The 23,749-nt window shown below is 37.9% G+C and overlaps 1 protein-coding gene across 3 annotated transcripts in view; it reads right to left on the bottom strand.

Moving 5' to 3' along the window:
- The window catches only part of ctnnb1 (catenin (cadherin-associated protein), beta 1), a 28,619-nt gene extending 6,820 nt beyond the window's left edge, over positions 1 to 21,799 (bottom strand). The window contains exons 1-5 of one of the 3 annotated variants that reach the window (XM_039737559.1): positions 21,590 to 21,799; positions 2,273 to 2,320; positions 1,814 to 2,038; positions 1,450 to 1,703; positions 1,135 to 1,373 (exon numbers count right to left, since the gene is read on the bottom strand). In XM_039737559.1, coding sequence (XP_039593493.1) covers positions 1,135 to 1,373; positions 1,450 to 1,703; positions 1,814 to 2,038; positions 2,273 to 2,285 — 731 coding nt within the window. In that variant the 5' untranslated portion in view covers positions 2,286 to 2,320; positions 21,590 to 21,799. The remainder of the gene's footprint in view (positions 1 to 1,134; positions 1,374 to 1,449; positions 1,704 to 1,813; positions 2,039 to 2,272; positions 2,321 to 21,589) is intronic. The other 2 variants (XM_039737561.1, XM_039737560.1) reach the window with 2 other exon arrangements.
- Positions 21,800 to 23,749: the final 1,950 nt, after the last annotated feature.

The following is a 23,749-nucleotide window of genomic DNA, read 5'->3' as shown; positions in this document are numbered from 1 at the left end:
ATAAGGTACTCAAGAGTGTGATTTTGAATTTATCGAAAAAGCAAAGTCACTTAAAAGCAATGTTTTGTCAGTGTAATTACACAAAATCCCCAAAATCTGAAAATAGCATTACACTTCAGTTTAAGGAGGCTCACATTCAGCTCTGCTGGGGGCCAGTACAAGATCCATGACTGATTAAATATTCAACTTTTAAAAATTACTATTTGGTATTAAATAATTAGTTACAAAACAGGAGCAGAGTTCATGCCGCCACTTGTTTTCTTGGGCTACACTGTTTCAAGATTGAAACAATTCACATTGACAGCCTTATTGAAGCGACTGATTGCCAACTACCGACAGTTAAGGTAAACTGAAGCTTACAGATTTGAAGTGTGGATGCAGCAGTAGCATCTGCTAGCTTTAGAAAGGTCTCCACTTTTTAGGCACTGGTTCATTTTCTTTTTTATATTTTAAAAAGAGCTCTTACCCATCCTTAAAAAAAACAAAAACACAAGGCATTTGAACATTAAGACTGTACTGCAACTCCAGGTTTACGCTTGCCAGCTAGAACTGTTAGGCTTACAAATCTGCCAGCTATCAAACACAGCCGCTTGAGTTAACTACCTGACCCCCAGGAACTTTAATATAGGCATCCTGCTGTCTTGCACAACTGAGCTTTGAGATGCTAGAACTTGGTCCTAGCTAAAGACTTTGCCGACTTTCAAAACACCGAGTGCAGCTAAAACATGTAGCTTAAAAAGGGAAAGGAGGAAAAACCCTCCTTCCACACTTCTGTTTATACATACAAGATTTTACTGGGTGGGGGAGAAAAACCAAGGGCATAAGCCATGCTATAACAATCCAAAAACAGAGCATGTTTCTTTGGATAAATTAAAATCTAGATTTGGTTCACCTGCCAAAATTTCCATTTTGGCAATAAGTTAAAATGGCAGACTTGTCCAAAGGAGATTTATCATCAAAGTAAAATGCACAAAACAAATCTGCAAGTTGCTAGTGTACACTTATGTTCAAATCTTTAGTAGTGAATTCTCCAGAAAAGGAAAAAAGCCAATTCAAGAGATGGCAATGTGACAAGAGTTAAGCATCCAACACCAATTGTATCATTTCAAGTCAAAGAACTCCATAGTCACTTACCCTAGCATTTTTACCAAGGCAGGGATACCACCAGATTTAAAAATTGCAAGTAACCCTTCTCTATGGTGAGACAGGTTGTGAAGAGTGCCTGCCGTACACCGAGCAGTCTCTACATCATTTGTATTCTGCATGGTGCGCACAATAGCAGATACCATCTGTGGTGAGCGCATGATGGCATGACGAGATGCTTCTTTTTTAGACAGCTGATGAACCATAACTGCTGCTTTGTTTACAACCACCTGCAGAAAATACGTAGGACTTTAGATTCTTTGAACCAAAAGAAATCAGAATATTTTTTCTGAAGATGTACCCTACCTGGTCCTCATCATTTAAAAGTTTGGTCAGTTCTGGGATGGCACGAGTTGCCAACTCTGCATCATCTTGGTAATTTATTAGATTGACCACAGCATGTTTCAGCATCTGGGATGGTTCAGCAAGGCGTTGTACATTTGTTGGGTGAGCACCATCAAACTGAGTGGATGGGATCTGCATTCCTTCATCCAAGGTTTCTGGGAACATGGCAGCCCTTACTCTTTGGGCTCTGGTCATGGCATACTGTCCATCAATATCTGCACAATGAATTACAAACAAATTGGTTTGCTAGAGGCTGGCGTCTCAGCTCACAATACTTCTATTTTGCTTTCAAAAACCAATTCTATAGACTTCCTTCAATACATACCAGCTACTTGATCTTGTGTGAAAGACTGAGAGAAGCCTTGCTCCCATTCATATAACACCTGATTATCCACATCGTCCTCTTCAGGGTTTCCTTTCCCACTTAAAGAAGGTGCTGTAGTGGTAGCTCCAGAGTGAATGCCAGAGTCCAAGTAAGACTGCTGCTGCCAATGACTAACTGCTGCTTTGCGGTCTGGTTCCATGGCCATGTCCAGCTCCATCAAGTCTGCTACAAAATAAAATTGAAACAAAAAAGGGCAACTGTACCAATAGGCCATGCGAGGTAAATAGGGGTTTTGTATATCTGTGCAGAGACTTAACTTCCATTTAACTTGCCATTGCTGAAGCTGTTTAAAAAAGGCAAATTAGACCAGCTTACCAGCAGTCCAACAAACTCCAAACATACTTTTAGAATTTAAACACTTGTGTTCGGGGCAAAATGCCTAAATAAAATACTACTTACCCTGGGTAGCCATCTTTTAGTCCAGGAACTGCAGCCTGCAGTGCTACTCTGTAAGGGAGGGAGAAAAAATAAAATAAAAGCATGCACAACTTTTTTTTACTACAAAATAGATTTTCATTTTGAATTTTGCATAGCTACAAAACACAACTTTAGTCGAGCAGATATGCCTGCCAAACAGGGTCATCTTCACTTTTTCCCTTCAAATTTAAAGCATTTATGGCACAAAAACTGACCCAATTTGCACAAGTAAAACCAAACCGGTGTGCGTATTTTTATACATTAAGATCTATCTAAGTTACACAAATGTGCTCTACCAAGCTAGTAGGTGGCAGAATTATTCTATATCTAGAACAAAAACTACCAACTTGGACAAATCCAAAAAACCTGATTAAGATGAAGTACTTTCCCCTAAACTCTTGTAACCTTTCACATAAAAAGAGTTGTAGGAAAGTGGGTTCTATCAAGCCAACAATTTACACAAAGCAGCAACTCCTACACAAGCAAACTGAAGAAATGACATCAGCAGTATTCCCAACACCTTATACCAAAACCTCTGGCTAATAACCAATATGGAATGCACAGAAAAAGTATGTGGCAGACCAGTTTAACCATCTGGCTATACAGAACAGTAATTTTATGATGGTCCAACATAATACATGCACCCATGCTTGCTGGGATAGGCTCCAGTTTCCTAGCAACCCTTCTCAAGACAAACAGTTTGAAGATGGTTATACTGTGACATGGGCTACTGCCTAAAACAAGCTAGTACCATTTTCAGAAATATGAGATAGAGATAGATATAACACACATATGGTCATATTGCAGGATCCTTTTTGGATGCCTTTGCAAATAAGCTTGCACCGTAAGTCTAGACCAAGATTAACTGAATGTCTGGAATGTTGTGTTCCATGAAGAGCAATGTCCACATAGTTATCTGAAGCAAATCTTTGTGGGTATCGCACTGATTCTGTACAGATTTACTGCCTAATTGATTTTCTGCAGAAGTATAATTTCCACAATATAAATCCAGGACCTTTATTCATTACAAAGCAGAAATTCCTACTAGTTATTCATTCAGGTCGATTTTATTCTACAGAAAATTGTGCATACTGGCTGGAATCTCAAAAACCATCTCCAGTAAGGAAAGTAAAGCCAGGCATGATTAAAATGCAAACCAGTCACTAATTCTTTAGTTTGTTGCACCACTTCACACATGCAAACAGAAGCCAGACTTTGCATATAATAGACGAAACATTTGTTAAATGGGCAATTTCCAGCACTACTATAAAGTTTACTCATTTCTTCAACTAAATCTTAAGTTTCCACAACTGTATAGCTTGATTTGTTACTGCAATTACACATACATCAAGAGAGCAATCAATTACACTTAATTTGTCAAGTATCACTACACAACTTTACCAAATACCGTAGTTCATTCCCATTCCGAGTAAAGCTGAAGTCATACAACCAGAGGCTGTTACATCTGAGAAACCCATAACCAAATACCATATGTTCTTAAATAGCAGAAATGGCTAATGATGCATGTAACTGAATACACCCAGTTTGACCTATGTCTACTTCTTGCAAAATAAGCCTTCGTAGTGGTGCTTTTGACTAGGACTGAATGATAGCAAAACTAAATTATGGACTACACAAACATTTTCAACAAATCTCTAAACAGGATAGTGTTCATATTCTGCAGAATAAATATATTCTTAGAAATATTTAAAATGTATATAAACAAACCAACGGGGATCAAAGCTTCCCCGACGTAATTTTACAAACTGTACAAATTCCATTTTAGTCCCTACTAAATACTCCACTTTATTTGCTATGCACTAATCCTAGTGCTCCTCTTAAACATTTTCAGTACTCCTCTTATTACTGTGTGTAGAGCCAACAGTAATTTCCTCAAATGTCTTCCATAAGAGCCAATTATCTTCTCTTTAGTCAAGTTTTAATTTTGGGAGCAAGTTCTGACCAACAGTGTACAAATCAACCATTGTGTTTTTGGTCAAACTTTCACTGACAATATGGTGGGGTGTAGGTGAGCAATCAAGGCCACCACTTCGGCTTTTTCCTGATGCTTTCCTACAGACACCTCACCAGTTCAATGTCAATAATCAATCAATTACAACTCTTAAAGCCTGGATTTTAGAATTGTTTTATTTTACATTTCTTCACTTTAGGTCATATCAAACACTATCAATGTAACAAAATGCAGACTGATTAATCAGACTGCAGGCATGCAATACCTTGCAGCATAGCAGATTACTACACCCTACTCCCATGCTATTAACATTCTAAGAATCTGGATAATGCCAGTGTGGCAATTTTTGTAATGCGTTTTAACTTCGCCTATACAGTTTTCCTTTTTGCAAGCTTCACTGTTCCTTATAGCTTAAGCATATCTGCAAAAAACCAGTCAATTTTCGTTTGCTTCTTCATACAACCAGCAGTAGCAGAGGGAAGCAGCTCTGCAAGCTCAAACTATGTCTGTAGTGATCTGCAAGTAGAGGAGTCCCTTCTGGTTTACACTTTCCCACCATAGGAAATTCAGGAACTTTGAGGCATTACCACCACACAATATCATGCCATTTATAGTTTCTGGTACTTTGACTCCTATTCCAGAGTAGGCACATTTCTTTAAACCAGGAATGATTGTGGGTAAGATTAGAGTGATTAGTTGACCACAAGTACTGGTGTCACTGTACAAATCTTAGTAGTTTGCACTACTAAAGAGGTAAAGATGGAGAACTGCACCATGCACAACATTAATCTTTATAGCTGCCACTACAAGAACATCTATCCCATGAAGTCACATTTAGTTGAAAGCAATAAGGTAGGAGTGACACCATAACCGCCATGAATTCAACCTCTGGGAGGCCAATATGAAGAGTAATGCAGTATGGTGTTCTGAAAATTTAAGCAGCAAGAGGTTGAATGGTTTTCCAAAACCCATCCCCCACCCCAAAAAAATCTGTTTACTTCACATGTCACATTCTGCATACATCACACAGGAACATATTTCCTGAAAAGTTCCTGTGGTGAGGAAACTCTTCATATGCATTTATTGCCCTCCTTTCACCAGCAAGACAGCCTGCTTGTTTCTCAACCAACCTCAATCTAGTCATTTAAACCAAACTGGCATGGACAGTGCCAGAATATTCTTCTGAAAACCACCATACAATGGACACTCTTGCTAACAATCCTGCTGTCTAACAGGAAATAATAAAATACACCTTATGTAGAGCATAAAGCAGGGACAAAACAAAGAGGTTGCCAGTTGGGGTCAGGCTTTTTATGTGGAGTACTCTTGCATTTGTACTACTCCTCTGGTTATTTGCAAAATGATTGTATTTCAAAGTTTCAGCATTTTAAACAAACTTTACATTTGTTTGTTCAACATCCAATTTCTTCATATCCAAAACTCCAGAATTGAAGTTCACCTTTCTCTGCAAAAAACTTAGTGAAATGACATTCATCTCCATCTTTTATATAACAGGTTTTGACTATACACATGACCCGATTAAACTGGGAGGGGGGAAAAAAACATTAACGATTAAGAGGAAAAACCATCCTGTCCTACTGTCAACCAATATAAAATTATACTAAAAACATTGTCTCAATTAAATACAAAAAATGCACTCAATTCCTAGCGAGGTGCTTGCAGATTAACTTATCTATATTTAAGAGGTTTGAATAATATGGAGCTTTTTGTAGTAAATTAATCAGCAGGAAAACTTTAGGACATTGACATTTTCTAATGCTTAAGTGTCTTGGCAGGTCAGTGTGAACTTCCCCTCAATTATTCAAGTTTGTAAATTCACAAGTATAATTTAAAACAGTCCTAATTTTGAAGTATCCAGATTTGGGAATTAAAGTGCAAACTGCATGTTTTCACATAAAGCTCTTAAGTATTGGATTCATTTTGGTTTTGTCAAACTACTTAAGAGGGTACAGAGCATTATAGAAAGCTCAGTACTAACATTTGTAATACAATGTGTTTAACAAAACGTATTCTTAAAAATTGAATGCAGAAAAATGGGGCTACTTTGACCATCATAACATCAGAGATGTGCTTAAGTATCTGTTTAAAGTATGCAACTTGTGCTCTAACCAGCAATTGTGTGAATATCAAAACAAAAAGGAGTTAAAATAGGTCCTGGAGAAATTGCATAGACTACTACAAAATTTGACCATCAAATCCCTGGTGCAAATTAGTTCAGTAACATGTAACACATACAAAATCCACTTTTCACAATGAACTGAAAGTAAACCTTAAATTTATAGTTTCTTCCTCCACAGCTTAAAATTCAAAAAGCCAGTATATACATTTTACTGACTACCTTCATAGCGTGGGCAATCAGGCTTATGCATTACAGAAATTGTACACTTTATTGTTTAAGTCAAGTGTTTCCACTTGTTCCAACTGGCACTTAAACTTCTTACTAAGTAATTTTAATTGAAATGTTTAAATGTGACACAGGGCAGCAACAAGCAGGTCAGTTAAAGATGTTCTCATTTGTCAAGACTATAGAAAAATTTAAAAAGCAGTGACAGACAATTGTCAATTTCTACAATTAGTTGGTTAAATACTTTTGTGCTGAAGCAAGTATTTCATATGCAGTCAGTAACCTTACATTACTGGATGCACAATAGCCAGAAATACTAATTATATAGTAATTTAGTTGTACTTTCTATATAAGGACTTTTTTATATATAATATATAAAAGGAGGGCTTTCAGATCTACTGCAAGTTTACCCATATTACAGCTTTTTCTGCAGAGATGACCCTTCCAAAATCAATGTTGCCTACCAACAAAACCTACGAGACTTTGCAAATGAAAATTTGTAATCAGTTTCACACATTTTCCATATATTCATGCAAATGGAGCAAAGGAAGGGATTTCTTCAACAAAAAAAAACCCAGTCACCAAAAAGACTAAAAAGAAAACCAGAGAAATTTACAAAGCTTATAATCTGCAGTAGGTAGGCATGAAAGTATAGTCAATTGTATATGCATTCATAATTTTCTCAACAGCTGCCGTTTTACTTAAAAGTATTCTTTATGAATTCATCTATACTGCTCATAGAATAGCAAATTGTGTTCAGGACATTGTACATCAAAGTGAGTTTTAATGAAAATCAAACTGAATATTCAGCTGAAAATACTGCACAGACACTTGATGCATCTGTTGAGATTCTGTGTAGGGAAGAGACTTGCTTTAAAGCAACTTGATAGTATTTTAATTTGAAAAAGGCGCCTCCAAATAAACTATAAACCAGGATACAACTTCTGGTATGGGCTTGGTCATACTGTGAGACTTTAATGACCAATTATATTGCCAAAAATTCCACTGTATTCCAAATTTGGATGGTAACTGACCCAACAGCCTTTTGATCTCTAGTAAATTTTAAACTTTACAGCGAGCTAGCAGCTCCAACTCTGGGCACCTTAAGCATTTATTCATAAATCGTTAATAGAAAACTAGGCCAATCCATTAGACGGGTATAAGAACTTTTATATTGTCTACTAGCCAACCCGCAGCGTACCATACGCCGCATAATCAGGCCTTTTTTTTAAATGATTTTTAAGCACAGGGAGAAAATTAATATTTGAAAAAATCGGTAATGTAATAAATCAGCAAGAAAAGCAACATTGTAACAATGCACGGAACGAACCAACACACAATCGTCCGTGGCTGAAACTGGCAGACCACCATTGCTCATGTGCCCACCTCCAACTCGTCACTTGAGTCGTCTTTGCGCAGTCCAGATGCACCTGTGACTCACGTAGACTTTGCGGGTTCCTGCAGGAGCATCCAAGACGACATGTTTGTCGCGGATGCAAATTGCTGTATGTAGCGTGTAAAACAGTTTGTTATGGTGCAGGCAGTCGTGCATCGTAACCGAAAACTCGGGTTTTTAAAGACTGCTTACTTCATTGTGTTTTAACCTCGGTTGTAAAGGATTGTTTTAAGGATCCCATGAGATACCCCTCACAAACCATTTTACACGCTGCATATGGCGATTCACCTCCGCGAGAAACATGCCTCTATGAACATCATTGGCTTAGTGAATCCACACCCCTTCCGGCATGCTTTCCATGGGTGTCTTGCCTTAGTGATTTTTTTATTTCTATATCTATATATAATTCTATAACCCAAAAGTGCCACCAACGTTTAATTTAGCCCAAGCTCAACCAAACATGCTCGAGGATGACAACTAACATTTCTACTTCACCTGAAAACACACCCATATCAACACCTAAACTTGAGAACCATTAAACTAAGCATTTACAAAAGATCAGAAAAAATAAATTCAAATCTATGCAAATTCTTTTGATTTCAAGTTTCCTCCTCCTCATTAGATCAGTGCTGATTCACAGGAAAATGGCTACACATCACACTAAGATTATACCCCCCCCCTCCACCCCCACTAAAAAGGGGGATTTGTCCCATTTTCCTTTTAATAGCAACTATGCCAATGTCATTAAGCTAAAAGGCATTACCACCATCTACCCAAGACAGTACAAAGTTTCAAGTGGAACTCCTTTTCTGCTGCAATGGCTGGAAATGTCAATTTAAATACATGTAAATGTCAGAATCTGTATACAATACTGAAGACACTCAATACCTTCCAATGACAACAGCAAAAACATTCCAGTTGCTGCTTTAAAATCCATTATTGTGCCTTTTCAATAATACCAACAGTGATTAATTAAACTTGAATATCCATCAACTAGATACTACTGCAAGTACTGGCATTCAAAAATCAACACAATGCTGGATTACTTTGTGGCAGAGATGGGGATCTCGACTGTAAAAACAGGTTCACAGGCAAATTGGGATTTTTCTCTATGCTGGAACCCTGTGCTATTAGATTTACCTTGGCATAGGCACATTGTAAAATTTATGCCGACACTGTCCAATAACTATCACTGCTTAAAATACATAATAAAGAAATTCAATCATTACACATGTAACTGCTGAATTAGTGAATTCCAAAATTCTCAAGTGCCTTTCAGCTTATGAGTGAGACAACAGCCTGAAGTAGTCGAGCGGCTGGGAATTGTCCACTAGCAAACGGCATAATTTGATGAAGTCCAGTTGCCAGTTAGACCCCACAAATCTTGGTCTGTGTAGTCCTCTAAGGGAAATGTTGCATAGGTGCATCAGATGCATGATCAGGTAAGGAAACTGATCACTTAATGCAGGTACCAAGCTTTGATTTTTCATCTCCAGATCACCGGCATCAAAACCGGAGTTTGATAGTTATGAGTCAGATTCCACAATATGCAAAAACACCACACATGGAGTATTCTGCATTGCATTCATGTCACTCTTGCCCAACACTAATATTCTAGACAGTTTGCGCTACTCAAGCACACAGAGGGAGTCTAAAAGTCCTCCTAGCAAACAGGGGCTACCTACAACTTTTTAAAAATCAATGTTCATAGCTTTGTGCCCTCTGCCCCTGAATGTCAACATCTGCCCTAAAAGACTTGACACATCCTGTAGTTTTGTTTTTTTTTAATTTATAAAAACTTATCATATCTGAAGTCCTGTTACACGGCCATTGCTTTGCCGTTTAAGATTTCTTAAGCAACTCACACTGCTATCGATTATGCCAGAGTACAAATAGAGTTAAATTACTTGGGCTTTCATTACCTGTATTTAACAGGAACAGTATTACATTCTTCAGTGTACAATTTAAACGTGCATTTTCACTTATGGGTTACTGATAAACATTCGTTTACACCTTCAAAAGCCAAAACAAAATTCACTGCTCGAAGATTTAGCAACTGGCTATTTAGTTTCACTTGTCCTGCTATGTTTTAACGACTATGGGTTTGTTTACACAGTATATGTAGTATGAATAGGAAGACATACAAAGATGTGCCTTGTAAAGAACCTCTCATACCTCGCTGTCCTAGCCACGTCCCACATAGTTACCTTATGTCCTATATTAAAGTGTATTTTTATAATTAAACTATAGACCATAGATAACTGTTCAATTACACTGAACTTCTGTAGACTTATTGTTCATCGACCACAAAGATTTCCTAAATACAAACTTTAGTCTTCATCCGGCTGCTCCCGTTAGGAGTCACCACAGTGGATCATCTTCCATTATCTTTCTGTCCTATGTATCTTGTTCTGTTACACCCATCACCTGCATGTCCTCTCACCACATCCATAAACCTCCTTAGGCCTCTTTTTTTTTTAAACGCACACTAATATACAAAAATGAGCATCCATATTGCATGTCAAAAAAGCTGTCATTTAATTTTTTACGGTAACATTCCTATCTGAAACGAGTAATTAAAAATAGTTTACCATTTCCCTAACAGTTTGCAGACAGACAAACACTGCATAAATGTAAATGCACATGCATAGGTTTTAAATCATTTTAAATTGCACTACAGCTTTTTTGCCGTTTACGTTTACTAAATTTAGTTCCCCCCTCAGTATATCTGCTAGACAATCAATTCTTGGTGATAAATATGGATTACCAATTATAATTATAAAGTACTTGTTTCTTACCAAAACTTATGGTGTATGAGACAAGTAGCATGGTACAAATCTATAAAAAGCCACAAATGTATCAAATATTAAGAAGTTAGAGATGAGACTAAAAATAAGATACATTTTGCTGTTAATGAGCCTATTTACTAAGCAATTTCAAATTCTTTACCCTTTTCTTCATCCAGTAAAAAAAAAAAAAAGAAAAAAAATCAGCAGCTGCACTTGCACTCACTGTCCCAACTGAAACAATGTCCATTTTAAAAGGGCAAAATAAAAAGGTCTGAATTCATTAAAGTAGCTTTTGTTGCCATTTGTCTAACTGCATAGCACTACTCCTCAGATTCCTTTTTCTCAAACTACTCACTTTAAGGTTAATATTCCAATCACCTCACTCTGCTAGAGAGAAGAGTCTGTACTGCTAAAACGAGCCTTTACTTGCAGCTCTGTGTTTTCACTGCAGGAAGTTTGCTGCAAAACAAAAAAGCTGATTTAACTACTATAATACTTTGCATAAAGGAGCACTGAAAACTAAATTACTGTAAAGCTTAGAAAAACATGGGCTGAAACAGTTTGTGATCAGCCAATTTAGCAACGCTTTAATACTGCAACCCTGAAGCATATACACCAGCTAGAAAAATGAAAGTATGCTTGGACATCTGTAAAAGTGCTCCATACAATCAGAATGTGTGTGAAGTCTGTTCAGAGTGTAGGACATTATTAAAGTGATTAATCTTGTCTTATCCCCTTACAAATGTAGGAGTTAAAATTACCATACCTAATCCGACGAACTGTTATTTCACTCAAATAGCACACAAATCAGTTTCTGAACTAGATTTATGGGGTAAAAGTGAGCCTGTTGCTATAAAGTATGATACTTGCATGACAATTCTCCCACACAATCATTTCCAGTCAGCCGTGTGTTTTTGACATGTGGATGCAGTACTTGTAACATCACTACTGTAAACCATTTTTAAAATTTCAACTACCAAAGTATTCTACCTGCATTCTATCAACTTTCCTATTACTACTGATACTGTAAAAACCTGGTACACCATTACATTTCTGGAACTTTGGCACCTCATTAGTGTCCAAATATCTGTTCTTATGACATCCTTAGCCACAGCATCCAGTGGTAAAAGGCATGCATGCACTACTATAGTAAAAGAAACAGTCTTGCCAAAAATCTGCCGAGATGTTCCAGTCTTTCAAAGTCAACAAATGACCTCTGCTGTGAAACTAATTGAAGTTACATGACAAATTTCTGCAGCAAGTTCAAATTTATGACACTAGTTGCAGTGGTGTCTTAACATTGTATTTATAACCAGTGTATACATTTTTGGGATACCCTGTATTGGGAGTTCAATGCCCACTCAAAAGGAATACTTGTAGGAGTAGGAAACCATCTAAAACCAGTTCCATAAGCCACTCATGGGGTTTACATTAGATGCAATATTTATTCTCAGATTCTGCTGATTACATGCATCAAAAATGACACCAACTGAAAATACCAACTGTAATGAGTACAATTAACAGAAACATTTTAAAATAATCAAAAAAGGTACCCAATTTACTATTTACTTTAAAAAGTGAATTTGTTTCATTTTGCATAACATTTCACAGGGAATTCAGTGTTTTAAAGGTCAAAGTTTCATGGAAGTTAGGAAAGGTTTAAACAACAAACATGGGTGGCAATGGAATGTCAAACAGATCTGGTGTGCAGTGCTATATAGTCTAAAAAGGGGAAAAAGTACACTTTGAAACAATTTTAATCCAATGATCTCTATACAGATAGAAACGTCCAAAAAAAGCCATTTGAAAAACGGACTGGACCAGCCTCAAACTGCACAATTAAAGCTCAACAAAAGCCATGGATCATGCCTTTACAATCTGCACACAAGTATCAAATCAAAATGCCACCGCCAAACTACTAGGTTGTAGACAGATTTATATATATATAAAAAAAAAAATGTTTCTCAAATGAGGACATGCATCACTATTGAAAGTCAAAATATGGTTATTGTACAAGAGCAGTCTTAACATTAAAACATTTGGAATTTAACAATTTATCTTCCCCAGGCATGGAACTCTGCCACCATTTAACTGCAGACAGCTCCTTTAAGAGACACTGCACACAGTAATTTATAACTGCATCTTCTGGCAGACAACTGCAGTCTATAGGGCTTAATTATAAAATAAGTATACTTTAAAAAGTACAATTTTCCTGAACATTATTCTGTGCTTATAAGTGATTATATGATGTTCCTTCAGTGTGTCTACACAATTCCCTTAATACCGCCAAGGAGGATGGTTACAATTAGCTTCAAGCTTACTGTAAATAGTTCTTGAACTCTGATGGTATATATTTTTACCCCCAAAATGTTTAGTTAAACTACTACATTGATAGGAGCTGTACTTTCATGAGCCAAAAACTACCAGTAAGCTGTAGTGTGGTTCATAATAGATTGCAAGACAGACTGGAAATCTTCAGCAATGCAGGAATAGGTTTACTACAGGGGTGGCAATTGTCACGAATACAAATCATAGCACGATGCTTTACACATTGATAATTACTAATATTTTGGATCACGGCTATCACAGTTGCTGTTAAGGAGCTCACCTGATTATATACATTATGCAGGACGATCCTCACCTACATTAGAATTTAAACTACAATGTACCACATGACTAGCTGGTCTAAGCTTGCAAATTCTTTTCAAAAAAATTTACACAAACACAATGTAGCTAGCAAAAGCCTTGCCAAACTACCATCTTGATTAGCAGCATGTCTTGCTACATTGCTGTAAATACCCTGTTATTTCCACACACTACTGGTCATTATTGCTTTTATTGTTAGGTCTTTCCATATGGTAGACTGCAGCAAATCAACTTTCTAAGTGAAACTTATTTAGCATGTGCCAGTGGTTTGGTATACTTCATTTATTGGTGAAAGCATCTATTTTGCTTCTGAATGCAAAACATCTGCAGAGCAACTTAGACTACTACTTGCTCACATGAGCACTGTTTATTAGGACAAACAAAGATTAATCTGTTTAAATGTAACTTAATGTTAGGACTTCGAATTCTACACAAGGACGAACACGAAGACAGACTTTCAGGGTTAGGAAGATGAAAGTTTGTGCAAGCTGCTTAAAGAATCAGGTCACAGGAAGGTGCAAGTTTGTCATTTCAGGGGCCACCTGAAATCACCACAGCTGGAGGTAGCTTTCAATAGTATATTACTTACTGCAGTCAATGTCAGTCCTGTGCTACAGAACTCTGGATGAGCTCACAAGCATAAGCCATAGAAAAAGTTACTGCGTAAAGAACTACAAAGATACATGCTTCCAAGGAACTCTTAACTAATCAAATTTAAAATAAAGTTAATCTATATTTCAGTTTCTAAAGGTCACTATTGTACAGTTTGTAAAATGAAACTAATTGCACTTTAACTGTTACTTTAGTAAGCATTAGTAAACAGCTAATACTGTACACTGAAGGGCAGTTGCAGAGTGTTAACAGCACAAAATGTAAAGACTTTTATAAAAGCAGACCTTTGCATAAACAATGGTTTAGTTACTACTAATAGCAATATGCAGCCCAAGGAGGAAAGAACTAGTGAAAATCCTGAACACTAAAGTTTCAACCATGTAAACAACCAGCAGATTGACACTAATGTAGTCCTTAAGCCTTAACATCCCCACCTAAATCATGACACTATAAAAAACAAATGAGTGAAAGCTTTAGTTTCTGGGGCATGATACCCTCTTCCAGAATTGACATTTCACATTTACTTATTTGGCGAACGCTTTTATCCAAGGTGACTTGCAGTATTTATGATACAACTGGTTACATTTCTTTTTGGTTATCCAATTGGAGCACAGGCAGAACAAGCAATTTGCTCTGGGACAATGTCAGTAGTGGGATTAGAACCACCACCTATGGGTTTGAAGTCCAAAACCTTAACCACTACACCACAATGCCTATTAAACATCATATTTAAACATCAAAATACAAGTGTAGAGAAAGCACCAAATGTACAAGGCCTTAGGATAGCCACTGGGTATGCCGACAGCTGTGGCTCAGCAGTAAGGCAAAGCCTTTAATGGTTTAGAAGCGCTCTGCTGACCCCTAATGCAGATGCAACAGGGCAAACTCTGGGACACATCATGCAAATGATAAAGACGCAAAGCTATTTAAAGTGTGGTTCAACAATCAACAGAACATTTAATGTACCCAAGCTTAGACTTTTACTTTGATTAAAAATAAAGCTAGTTTGGCTTTACTAGTGTCTTAGGCTGAAAACTACTGATGACCATTTAATAGACAGGCAAAAGATTCAAGGATAATCAAGAGCAACTATGAAACGAGGCTTTCATGGGTTGTTCATTAATGTTTTACTAAAGGGATGAAGACAACTTAAGTCAAATGCTGTGTTCCATATGAAGTGGAAAGCCAGAATTTTACAAATTAAGGGGGCATTCCAGGGGATTTCCAACTCAAACTCGGGGCTGGTGCCTCAAGTCCAAGTTTGTCCAACTTTAGATCATGACATTAATCCAAAAATTCCAACACACTACAAACTTCAGCAAAATCTATTATACAGTTAGCAATTCTGCCTAGTAGTGTCTCATTAAAATGCCCATAGTACTGTTCAACTTCTCTCCGATGTTAACACATTACCCTGTATTTTACATAACCAAACATTGTGGCAACTGCTATTTATTCCGACAGAGCAAGCACAAAGGTTTTCCTGGAATGTTTTTACCTTGGATATCCGAGCTGGGATTGACGTCACACCCAAGGTAAATTGAACGCAGCATTAGTCTCCGGGTGAACAATTTAACGGCGAAACAAACCTTGTGGCACTAAGTTATGGTAGTGCAAAAACCTATACAAAATGTACAATTCTGCATACTTCTAGTTTATTGCAACAAGCCAGTAAAGAGCAAACACCTCGACAAACAAAGAAAGCTAAGCAAGAATGCTTTTGCCTACTCCAAGTAAAAAAACTGCATACAAAATGTCATGATTAAAAGGGTTTGGCAGAGTTTATGAATTGAAATGTATATGGAGAGAACAGATTTTGTATAAAGGGCTTCATATAGAAGCATCACAACACAATGTCTTCAGATTAATCCCTCAATGAGAGGCACAGTGATTAAAATATCAAAATGGCCACTGTGCATCAACTACCTGAAAACAGGATTAACACCCAAAAGGTACCCAACAGCAATGTTGTTCTGAAACTAGCACTCAATCTTACTGAAAACTGAAATGTCAAAATTGAAACACTGAAAAGAAATGAATATCAAATTAGTCAAAACAATATGCAGTTGGAAATTTTCCAAGGACTAAAGATTCCAAAATTAGATGCTTAGTAAACTGTTTCCCACCTATACACTAGTGTTTACCAGAGGGCCCTACTGTGGAAACAAGAGAACAGCATTCTTGCATGTACTATACAAGATGGCTGCATGAGTCATTCCCAAGTGAAGGTGCCTGATGATTTATATTCCACTTGACAAGTGTTGTTCAGCTTGATAAACATTTGATCACATTACTTACAGGAAACATACTGTATAAACTCTTGCTGTAAAATTTGATAAAGTTATATACCTGGTACACAGAGACCATGACTTAAAACTGTTCAAACATGTGCAAGCTGAACACTTCTGTGGAATTGTGAACAGACTTATCCAACGGCAGCAATTTTCCCTTTTGTGAGGATACATTTAATTTCAAACGTCAAGATGTTTCACGGTAAAGCAATAGCCTTAACTACAACATCCTTTCAAAACCCTAGGAGAATGGTTAATATACATAGCAAAACTATCTACTCATACCTACAAATACCCGAGGTACAGCAGTGCACAATTTTAACTTGACCTAAAACCTCTGTGTTACAAAAAATACAGGATGAAAATGTGCTGGCATAGCCTCTTTGCCTATTACAAGCTAAGGCAATGACCAGGACACATTTTTGAATTACAAGAAATGACCCCTTTTACTCAAGACGTGCATAACTATAAAATGCATGTGTTTTAAGACAGAAATGGTTCCAATTATTGCCAAATGCATGTATTGGCAGCTCAGAAATACAGGGTTGGTACACTCTACTAGCAACAAGTTGCAACTGTTTTGAACTCCTCCATCTGACTGGGGGAAGCCAAAATACGGCAAGATGGGTCAGTCTAATAAACACCATAAAGTATATGCAACTCAACAATCCAATGTTAAAAAGGCCATTGTTACACTGCTTGGTTCACACTTCTCATCACAATGATGCTCTAAAGCATAAGATAGACCACACTAATAGAAATCCAAAGGCATTAGCGCTAGAACAAAAACTTGTAGCAAAACTGAATTTTCAGAAACCAAATTAGTTAGTGAAGTCACTACAAATACTTCACTGCACACAATATACCTTGAATACAAGGATGGTTTTCACAGGAATTCTGAAATGAGGTTTAAATTTTGCAAAGCTGTAACTGAGGGATAATGCAAAAAAATAAGACATTGTGCTACTTTTCATTAAATATTGTTAAACCAGTCAGTATAATCTACTTAGTGATGGAAACAGCAAATTTAAAAGCCAAACTTGACCAACCTGTTAAAAACAACAATTTCCAAAAACTTAAGTATCCTGAATAATCTTCGTTTTACATACGACAGTGCCTGCTTTGTTAGTACTATTGCTTCATTTTCTCTTTAGTAATTAAAGATGGACGCTAAACTTTGTCGGCACAAAGTGACCCATTATGAGGTTTATAAAACCTACAGTTAAACCTTCAATTTATGAAATAAGCGATTTGTAGTTGCATCAGGAAATTCCAGGCTCTGCTTGCTGAATACAAATATAAAAAACTGCATATCATTGGGTATACAGAACAAAAAAAAAAAAAAAGTGTATGCAAAGACGGCACACAGACACACGTCAAAAGAACATGAAGCTCAGTGCGCAGCATTGGACGGTTATGTAACACAAGTTAATGCTGCATTACTACACTTACATATTAACTCCTATAGCTCTGTACAATGGAGACAAGCTGACTGGCAACACCTTAAAATTACTGAAAAGACAAACACTGTTGTCTAACAGTCACGAGTCCAGATAATTTTTCCAAATTTAGTTTGTGAGGTTACAAAAGCTCTCCAAAAAAGTTTAAGTTTGCCTGTAAACATGGAGCCGTTTCTTCATTGTCAATCCCAACTTCAGAATTTATGCTTGACAGTAATTTTATGATACAGGACTAAGCTTCTATTGAGTTACCTGGCAAGCTAAACTTTCAGCTGAAGAAACATTAGTAATTTGAGACGGATGCAAGCACCTACACATTTCCAAACAATAAGGAAAGGCAACACATGAGTGAGGTGGAAACTTTGAAGGCTTATCTACACTGCTTTTCAGTCTTGTGTGTCATGGATTTCCATTCCACTTAATACTTGCTTTCTTTTCCTAAAGCAGCACTTCTACAAAATACTTTGCACTAACGCAGCCTTGAACTGGGCTATGCGACTTCAGAAAAACATAAAAGTGAAGATGAATTGCTTGCCTACCCTACATTAAAGCACAATGGTCTACTTAAATTAAATGGAAGCACTCCTCTTAAGAACGGAACAGAACATTCTTAAGCGCCTTTAATCTAGCACAGGGTCGCATGTTGTGGCATAGGTGGGATGGGTTTGCAGGTATTGTGTAGCCTCTCATGACATCTCAAACTGGGCTGAAAATGGCTATGCACTGGCTCATGCACATAACCAACTCAGAAACACTTGGAGAAAACTTACATAAACTCACATTTGTTAAACTACTCAACCATTTACATAATAGGCACCACACACTGAACACTACAAACTTTCAATTTCCTGAGAGGTACTCACTATTTCACATAAGCAGAGTGTAATGATGAGAAAGTCTAATACTTACGAGTTTATTAGTTACCTTAAGACTAATACACAATGAAGTGTCGAGTATCCATTGGGATATTAAAACTAAGTAACACTAGCTCCTAAAAAAGCAGGACCAAAAACCAAAACAAACAAAAAAAAAACCCAAGAGTCGCATGATGGAAAGGTAAAACCATACCTCTAGAAAACTTGAGAAAAAAAATTCCAACAAGTTGAAGAGAAATTTTTACATACTGGTGATCTAAGCAAAAATCGGAGCAAATCAGAATACTAGTTGCATTGCTTCCACAGAACCCTCCAGGAAGGTGGAGGTGGTTTGATTAGACCACAGAAAAAAATTCCAAAAATCCTTCCTCTCAACTCTTGGTCAATTACTTTTGTGCTTCCTGCTTTGTATGAGGATCAAACAAACATTTTATCAACAAGTGATTACTACATCTTCCTTTATACAAAAAACATTATGTTGCACTCGTTTCCTGTGGCATACAACACAAAATAAAATCAATTAAGCATAAGCTTTGCTCAAACGACAAAAATCCAGTAACCAAAAAAGGTTTTATCAAGAGACATTCTGAAATACATGTATATAATGCTGTACACTGGACTTTAAAACCACAAGATTATACAGTTCACTTGCTAAACCAACTTCTAATGATAAAAAAAGTAAAGTTTGACTGATGCATATGCACACCCCTACCTTCCAAGAGTTTTAAATAACTACCACTGATACTTCCTTGGAACAAGAAAATACCACTGTTACAGTATTGGCATTCAAAATTGCTGGCCCTGTGATCCTTCTGGGGCATAGGAATAAGCAAACCTACCATCAAAACTTTAGATGACCATTACTGTGACTAAAGAATAAGTTTCTTAAATGTGTTTTTTTTTAAAACAGTGTTGTATGGCAGTTAGGGTTTTGGGCTTTAAACCTGCGGTTGTGGGTTCATATTTGCTACTAATGCTGTGACCACGAGGGCAAGTCACTTCCCAAATGTTATATTAAAAAAAAAAAAAAACCAACGAACTGCATTTAAAATGCGACTTGCCAAATAAGTACATAAAATGAGTTTACTATAATATGAATTCACATAAGACTTTGGTACAGCACTCTTCCCAGAGTGTAGGCTTTGAGCACTGTCGCAAGATATCAGGTAAATGCAAGTATAGCTTTTTAAGAACACAGAGGTCTGTGCAATAATTAATGAATGGTGTTTCAGTAAACCAAATCCACTAAACACTCACAAGCAGCACATCAACTAAATTCTTGCACCTTATTTGCTTACAGCAGACCCAAGTGCCATTAACCCTTAAAGGAGGAGGGGAAAAAAAAAAACTCAAATGACCTAATGCAAACACATTTCAGACTACATAATTCTATCAGTCAAATAACATTTCAATGCCCACTGAATTTTGGCCAAATAGGTACTGCTAGTACTGTAATATTTGGCATTCATTACTCTAAATTGAGATTTCTAAAAATTTGTGAGGGTGTTACACTGTGTTAGCCATTATGAATGTAGTGAGAAGTCAAGCAAAATGACAATTATACTGAAAATTTGCCCCTCAAATTAGACACTGCATACCACTCCTCGCTTAAATTCTTGTTTTTTGTGCAACAGACTTCTAATCCGACACTAAGGAAGCGAATCCTGGCTTCTTCCTACGAGTCTTTCACATTCAACGCTACACAACCGTTAAGCCTTCTTAATATTGTTAACCGACAACTAATATTTCAATACTGTTCGGAAAACGACGTAAAAAAATAAGTCGAATTCAACTCGTCTCTGCTTCACACAGGTCCGGGTTGTGTTGTGTGCGTGGGGCGCGACATAAAAATGAAGACTATGCGCTGTACAAATGGCAGCAACGAAAACTGTTGGCGACCAGGAGAAGCACTGCTGAAGGCATTTTCGGGGTCTGGCCTTGCAATGTTTAGTCTCCAGCACCAGCGAAGATCAAAGCATCTTATTCTCCGCCTCCCGTTTCCCTGTCCCGCCCCTGTTCCCAATGTTTTCAGTAGGCAATGAATCTACCATTTCCAGACTTATTTCGACGTCTCCTAAATGACTTCCTTTTAAATCACAACGGCTCATAGTTCACTCCCGGAATCCAAGGCCTTTGTGTTAGAGGGGAAAAAATACTCATTAACTAAACGGACGAATAAGCTGACGACCATAGTCTTTGGGCAAAAACGAACTACACTTTCAGAAACGAACATTTTTTCAATCATAAATTAAGCCTAATCGGAAGAATCGACTATGTGAAAGAATTATCGATGTGCCTCCCCGAGAACACTTACTTTTAAAAAGCCAATTGGACAAAGTTAAGACGGGGTTAAAGATCAGCCCGGACTGCAACTACCAGAATTTTTATTTTAAGTTAACAGCCAGCAACATAATAGGATTTTACACACTTTGATAATAAAAAATTATGAATCGCCTTGTGGGTCTGAAGTGGTCGAAACGCAGGGTATCGCGTAAAGCCAAAATTGGGATACTTTTAACAATAACCAATAATAAAGAAGAAATCCAATCGAAACATAACTGGGAAAACTTTCTTTAAAAGGTTTATAAAACGTATCAAATTTTAAAAAAAGCGTATTTCTTTAATAAGACGAATACACCGCTGCGGAGATTTGCCACTAGACAGTAAAAAGTAATCGCTTCACTTGATACACAACTTTCCCACTCGTAATTAAAACACGAAATAACACGTTTGAGAAGAAGTCTTACAGGCGAAAAAAAGAATAGTGAACTCTTTAAATTCCTCTCTAACTGAGACCGCTAACCGAACCATCGGGCGGCTTTGTTTTCCTCTGGAGGAAAGAGTTAATAAAAAAAAAAAAACTCTCGACTCCAGTCGATCTTTTTCAACCTACCTGCAACAAACAGCCTTTCCCCCTCTTCTTATTCAGTCAGAAGCACACCAAAACCTTATATATTTTTAAGCAATTTCGTAAAGATTTGCCAAAACACCTTCGGAATTCGAAAAACTTACTCCTCCCCGTTTAAAAAAAAGAAGAAAACAGCGACCAGATTGATGCTTCCGCACGAACCAAACAGCCTTAAAATGGCGGCGGCGAGAGTGTGAGCGCGACAGGGAGAGAGGGTGGTTCTTATAATCACCTCTCCTTGAACGTATCACTCCGCACAAGACAAGAAAATAGATCCGTCACTACTTCCTCCCCTCCCCACAACAAATCAAATCCAAATCGCGTATTGTTATTGAATATTCTGCTCACCAACGATTATTTATCTAGTCTTAAATATGGAAGAACTGTAAACACCGGTAAAATTTGTTAATTCATTTTATTTATTTATTTATTTTTTACCCCTTGTGGAAAGTGAAGCCCGGGTTAGGCGCATTGATACAGTCGACGTGTTAGCTGTGCGTACCTATTCACCGGTTTGGAATGTGCGTGGTCCGGCGTGGTGGGACACGCGCGAACAAAAAACATAATAATAAATAAACCTGTCGTGTATATTGTTTTGTGATAATCCATGAATTTATTAAGGAATGAGGGATGCGAAGGTATAATCAGTGAGGCAAAACAGGTTTATCTTATTTGAATGAAGTGAATAAAATGTACCGATGCATGAGGTGAGGGGGGCTTTGCAACCTGGCTGGAGAAAAACAGCGGCGAACGCCCCTCGCAAGAGGTGCCCCTCCACTACAGCGAATTCCCAAGGTTGGCGTGAGCGTAGAGCTGCGGCAGACATCCGCTGAGCCGGTCGCCCATTTCGTTGAGTGTGTGTGTGTGTGTGTCTGGTTTTTTAAAGAAGAGAAAAAGCATAAAGTTTCACGACGCTGCCCTGCATAGGCGGCGGGTATCTCGCGCGATTTTCTGCAATTACGCTACGCGGACGCGTGGGGACGGACAGAGGTAGGAACGATCGGCTCCTTGGTCCGTCTTGTGCCGTTTTGTTGTTGCAGATTTTTTTTATTATTTTTAAATCGTCACACGCTTCATGCCATTCGTTCGTATGGAGCATCCCCGTCTGGAGTTGTCACGCACTCCGACCGCCGCACTAGTCATTAAATGCGGCGAATGAATGGTTTCATCACGCGGTATGTCATCGCCTCCAGGGCATGCAGAAACTTAGCCGCTTTGCCATCATTTCTAAATAAGGCGGCGAAGGAAAAAAGAAGAAGTCACTAGTGACCTTACAATATGTACCAGTTTGCTAAAACGGCTATGCTCTTTTTAACGAACCGTTATAAAATATACCGTTCGGAGTCTTGGAACATTCTCCACCATAGCCACCATAGGTGTTTTTTATTTCCTTCTATGATGGAGTTTTTCGGTCTTTTTCCCTGTACTCTCAGATTCACAAAAGCTCTGCTGCTATGGTTGGTCAGTAGTGATGGGCGATCTCTGCAAAATTCATTGACGTCAACGGGGATGGAGATACTGAAGAACTGCTTTGGAGTGGACTGCCAGAGTCTCATGTACTATGAAGCTAATGAAGCTTCAACTTCAGGGCCCCTAAGCACAAAGGGGCCTCAGAAGCGACTTTAGTCCACATTGCTTAAAAAGTTTGAGTGTCTACTATAATATAGTGTAATTTTAGCACTTGAAGCAAAATTGGAGATGTAAGATGTACTGTGTTTCTCCGGAAAATCCCAGGGTCCTGTTGGTTTGATTTTGTGTCAAATGAGCGGTTGCTCATGGAGTCCCGAATAAGGCACATTCAGTTACGGCACTACAGCCATGTGGTGCATTTCCCCGAGGGTGCTCCAGCTCGTAGGATCCTCACTGTTGGGGACCCGAGTGGCTGGACCAAGGCCAAGGTGTCACCCACGTAACACCTGGCTGCAGCAGATAGAAGATCATTTCCGGAGTGTGGGACGGGACTGCGTGTCTGCCTGGGGATCCCGAGCTGTTTCGTCGTATGATGTTTGCGGCCACGCGCTGTACCAGTGCATGCCCCCCAACTTGACTTGACTTGACTTGGAGATGTAAGTAAGCAGCCGTACCACCTGCACTTCAGAAGAGATCATCCACCTGAAGCTAAGCATGTTCAGGCCAGACCAGTAC

The sequence above is a fragment of the Polypterus senegalus genome, chromosome 15 (genome assembly GCF_016835505.1).
Source record: "Polypterus senegalus isolate Bchr_013 chromosome 15, ASM1683550v1, whole genome shotgun sequence".
NCBI classification, from domain to species: Eukaryota; Metazoa; Chordata; class Cladistia; order Polypteriformes; family Polypteridae; genus Polypterus; species Polypterus senegalus.
The sequence above is the reverse complement of the archived record's forward strand: the minus strand, read 5'-3'. Positions and strand labels throughout refer to the sequence as shown.